Source organism: Cynoglossus semilaevis, chromosome W, assembly GCF_000523025.1.
Source record: "Cynoglossus semilaevis isolate Cse_v1.0 chromosome W, Cse_v1.0, whole genome shotgun sequence".
Lineage (NCBI taxonomy): Eukaryota > Metazoa > Chordata > Actinopteri > Pleuronectiformes > Cynoglossidae > Cynoglossus > Cynoglossus semilaevis.
In genome coordinates, this window is record NC_024327.1 from 6,179,774 (window position 1) to 6,185,156 (window position 5,383).

The following is a 5,383-nucleotide window of genomic DNA, read 5'->3' on the forward strand; positions in this document are numbered from 1 at the left end:
TCACAGAGAATGATTCGTTTACAGCGAAAGATTAGTTCACGGCGAAAGATTAGTTCACAGAGAATGATTCGTTCACAGCGAAAGATTAGTTCACGGCGAAAGATTCGTTCACAGAGAATGATTCGTTTGTAATGAAAGATTAGTTCACAGCGAAAGATTAGTTTGCAGAGTAATTAGATCGTAGTGAAAGATTAGTTCACAGTAAAGATTAGTTCACAGTGAAAGATTCGTTCGCAGAGAGTGATTTGTTCGCAGTGAGTGATTAGTTCGCAGTGATTCGCAGTGAGTGATTTGTGAGTGATTCGTGAGTTCAATATGAACAAATATTTAATATGACTCGGTAGTCACGAGTCACGAATCTTTCATATGACTCGGGAGTCACAAGTCATATGAAAGATTCGTTCATTTTGAACGAATCACTCGCGAACGACACATCACTACTCTGTATAAAAGCATCTGCTGGACTCACGCAGCCCCGCATCTCACTGTTTCTCTCACACGCACGCACATTCCCACACCAACCCTCACGCACCTCTAAGATCCACTCACACCCAGTCTCTTTCCTCTGCACAGCAGTGGGACAGCGCAAAGTTGAGGGAACCATGAGTTACTCCGGTGAGATTTACACCAGCAGCTCCTACAGGAAAATCTTCGGAGATGCGCCACGCGCCGGACGCGTAGGCCTGGTTGCGGGCAGCAGCCCGTCCCGCCTTCAGTCTGTGGGATTCCGCAGCAGCCACAACCGCACCTACGGCTCCCCGTCCTCGGTGTCCTCCACCAACTACCACAGGACAGCGGCTCCTGGCCGCGTCTTCTCCTCCTCCATGATCCCGGACTCCTCCTTCATGATCCCGGACTCCTCCTTGGACCTGACCCAGTCCACTGCCAAAACCAACGAGCTCAAGATCATCCGCACTAACGAGAAGGAGCAGCTGCAGGGTCTCAATGACCGCTTCGTGTCCTTCATCGAAAAGGTGCACAACTTGGAGCAGCAGAACAAAGTGCTGGAGGCGGAGGTGACCCTCCTGCGCCAGCGCCACAACACGTCTCCATGAGTTGTACGAGTAGGAGATCCGGGAGCTGCGTGCCCGCGTGGAGGAGCTGAGTCACGAGAAGAGCCAGATGCACCTGGACTGTGTGCAGATGAGCGACACCCTGGAGAGGGTGCGGGAGAAGCTGGAGGAGGAGAGCAGAATGCGGGAGGAAGCTGAGACCACGCTGAAGGGCTACCGCAAGGACGTGGACGACGCCACACTGGCCCGTCTGGAGCTGGAGAAGAAAGTGGAGTCGCTGCTGGACGAGACCGCCTTTCTCAGGAAAGTTCATGAGGAGGAGCTGCAGGAGCTGCAGACGTCTCTCCAGGCTACGCAGGTACAGACCGAACACCTGGTCTTCTCCTTTATGTTTTTTTTTACTGTCATCGATTTATAATCTGGATCTTAAAAAGCTGCTCAAATTGACCTTCAACATTTCCAAAAACAAACAGGTCAACAAAGCAGAAGTAATGTTTTCCTTCTAGATAATAACAGTCGGTATTTTACATGTCTGTTAATGCTGATTAATCATCTGTTACAAACAACCGAGTAGTTTCTAATGTGGCAGAGAAATCCATACAAATCTTGACACTTTATTCTAATTGAAATTCACAATATACATTCTAACTCACCTTGAACATTGAATATTGAAGAGATATACATCTTGGATATTATTTTAACATTTTCTACAACATTTGACGGGTCGTGTCAGTTTTCTGAAAATGTTTCAGAAATGCACCACTATCGTGTTTTCTTTCTTTCTCTATTTTGTTTTTGTATAAAAATCTTTTTTATATTTTTCATCTTCAAATGTTGATCCTGTCCCAGTCTTTGGTGGTGGCTGGATCAGAAGTGTGCTGAATCAGGGAAATTTTCATTAACACCTAATGAGTCAAACTAGAACCAATTAAATTGACCATCCATCCATCCATTTTCATCCGTTACCGGGTCACGGGGGCAGCAGTCTCCATCACCGCTACCCAAATCACATTGCACCGCACCAACCCCCCCAAACCTTCCTGCGGGTGGTGATTCCACTGGAAGGTACCAACCGCCCTAACTGGGATTCGATCTTTCCTCCTGCGCCAGCGCCACAACACGTCTCCATGAGTTGTACGAGTAGGAGATCCGGGAGCTGCGTGCCCGCGTGGAGGAGCTGAGTCACGAGAAGAGCCAGATGCACCTGGACTGTGTGCAGATGAGCGACACCCTGGAGAGGGTGCGGGAGAAGCTGGAGGAGGAGAGCAGAATGCGGGAGGAAGCTGAGACCACGCTGAAGGGCTACCGCAAGGACGTGGACGACGCCACACTGGCCCGTCTGGAGCTGGAGAAGAAAGTGGAGTCGCTGCTGGACGAGACCGCCTTTCTCAGGAAAGTTCATGAGGAGGAGCTGCAGGAGCTGCAGACGTCTCTCCAGGCTACGCAGGTACAGACCGAACACCTGGTCTTCTCCTTTATGTTTTTTTTTACTGTCATCGATTTATAATCTGGATCTTAAAAAGCTGCTCAAATTGACCTTCAACATTTCCAAAAACAAACAGGTCAACAAAGCAGAAGTAATGTTTTCCTTCTAGATAATAACAGTCGGTATTTTACATGTCTGTTAATGCTGATTAATCATCTGTTACAAACAACCGAGTAGTTTCTAATGTGGCAGAGAAATCCATACAAATCTTGACACGTTATTCTAATTGAAATTCACAATATACATTCTAACTCACCTTGAACATTGAATATTGAAGAGATATACATCTTGGATATTATTTTAACATTTTCTACAACATTTGACGGGTCGTGTCAGTTTTCTGAAAATGTTTCAGAAATGCACCACTATCGTGTTTTCTTTCTTTCTCTATTTTGTTTTTGTATAAAAATCTTTTTTATATTTTTCATCTTCAAATGTTGATCCTGTCCCAGTCTTTGGTGGTGGCTGGATCAGAAGTGTGCTGAATCAGGGAAATTTTCATTAACACCTAATGAGTCAAACTAGAACCAATTAAATTGACCATCCATCCATCCATTTTCATCCGTTACCGGGTCACGGGGGCAGCAGTCTCCATCACCGCTACCCAAATCACATTGCACCGCACCAACCGCCCCAAACCTTCCTGCGGGTGGTGATTCCACTGGAAGGTACCAACCGCCCTAACTGGGATTCGATCTTTCCCAGGAGGTGAACCCTGGGTTCCACACCAATGACAGAGACATTGCCTCTGGGCCAAAGTGCCACACGTTTTTTAAATTAAAAATTCTAATTTTTTTTTATTAACTTTGACCATATGGCTATTTTGTGCTATTTGATGGGTAAAATTTCTCTAGTCATTGTCCAACTTTCAAAAAATGTTGGTTACCTTATCTTTCACATCACTTTTATGCTTTGTCTATTAATATTACTATAATTCATTAATACTAATAATGTGTTGTTCCAGTTTTTCATTTCTGGCTTCCTTTAAAATGAATTTGACCCCTTGACTTGACTGCTGTGAAACGTGTTTCTCCCCGGTCCAGGTTTCAGTGGAGATGGACATGAGCAAACCAGACCTGGCTGCTGCCCTGAAGGACATCAGGGCACAGTATGAGAACCTGTCAGCCAGGAACCAGGTCCAGACTGAGGAATGGTACCGATCTAAGTTTGCCACTGTGACTGAGGCAGCTGCTCACAACCAGGACGCCATCAAGCATTCAAAGGAGGAGCTGAGCGAGTATCGCAGGCAGGTACAGGCCTGCACCCTGGAGATCGAGGCCCTTAAGGGCCACAACGAGGCACTGGAGAGGCAGATTGCAGAGATGGAGGACTGTCATAACAATGGAATTGGAGAGTTGCAGGTACAATGACCGAACTATGTCTGGAATGTTGTTTTCCATTTGCTACCATATGTAGATGTTTTTATCCATATGTGAGGATGACAGGTGGTAATTAGTTGTCTTTTGACATATGTGAAAGCTCCAGTTCACAATGTAACTGTACAATGTATCAATGTTGTATTTTGCTTTGGTTCCTTTTTATTAAGAAAATCATAAAACATTTCATTGAATCTTTAATTTATTTCGGGTTTTGGAAAGCTCTACTGTAAGTGTGTAATGCTGGTCATCCAAGACTCCCATGTGTGGATCGTGGATTTACAAACCCCAGTCATAGATATTACTAAAGTATTGAATTCTGATGCAAAAACCAGAGTTTAACTGTGCACAGTGAAAACCGATACAAACAAACAAACACACTAAAACTCACACATGAGATATTGAATTATGTAGTATATAGCAAAGGAGTGTCCCACATCAAAAATCAATAATGTCTCTGCTCAGGGTGTTTTAATTGACGTTTGTGTGTGTGTGTGTGTGTAGGACACCATCCAGCAGCTTGAGGCTGCGCTGCACAGCACCAAAGGAGAAATGTCTCGTCACCTGCGTGAATACCAGGACCTTCTGAACGTTAAGATGGCGCTGGACATTGAGATTGCTGCCTACAGGTCAGAGACAGTGAAAAATAATTTACTTCTCCGTTTTAAAAAAAAAACTGAATGTGGAAGTCTGGTCTGTGGTCTGGTCTTATTGACATGGATCTCTTGTCTTGAAAATTTTAAAAACAGACAAACATTGGTCTAAATAACAGAGAAATAAATAATATAGTACTAAAAAGCTGAGTTGCAGCTACAGGCTAACATAAAGAAAAGGTTTCCACGTTGATTGCTAGTAAACTTGGCTTTACATTTTTTGTACAGTATGTCACAAAAGTGAGTACACCCCTCACATTTCTGCAGAGATTTCATTATAATGTTTAATTGAACAACACTGAAGAAACACCGCTCTGACACAATGAAAAGTAGTCTGTGTAAAGCTTATATAGCAGTGTAAATTTATTTTTCCCCTCAAAAAAACTCAAAATATAGCCATTAGTAGCTAAACCCCTGGCAACAAAAGTGAAAGTTCCTGAAGTGTCAATATTTTGTGTGGCCACCATGATTTTGCAGAACCGCCTTAATCCTCCTGGGCATGGATTTCACCAGAGCCTCACAGGTTGCCACTGGAATGCTCTTCCACTCCTCCATGACAACATGACGGAGCTGGGGGATATTCGAGATCTTGTGCTTCTCCACCTTCCGCTTGAGGATGCCCCAAAGATGTTCTATTGGGTTTAGATCTGGAGACATGCTTGGCCAGTCCATCACCTTTACCCTTAGCCCCTTTAGAAAAGCCGTGGTCATCTTAGAGGTGTGTTTGGGGTCATTGTCATGCTGGAACACTGCCCTGCGACCCAGTTTCCGGAGGGAGGGGATCATTCTCTGCTCCAGTATTTCACAGTACATGCTTGAGTTCATGTTTCCCTCAATGAAATGCAACTCCCCAAC

At 44.6% G+C, this 5,383-nt stretch overlaps 1 protein-coding gene across 1 annotated transcript in view; it reads left to right on the forward strand.

The window, feature by feature from the left end:
* Positions 1-335: 335 nt before the first annotated feature.
* LOC103397047 (low molecular weight neuronal intermediate filament-like) overlaps positions 336-5,383 on the forward strand; it is an 11,153-nt gene continuing 6,105 nt past the window's right edge. The window contains 4 exon segments of the mRNA XM_025052832.1: positions 336-1,045; positions 2,124-2,460; positions 3,543-3,860; positions 4,380-4,504. Coding sequence (XP_024908600.1) covers positions 390-1,045; positions 2,124-2,460; positions 3,543-3,860; positions 4,380-4,504 — 1,436 coding nt within the window. The 5' untranslated portion in view covers positions 336-389.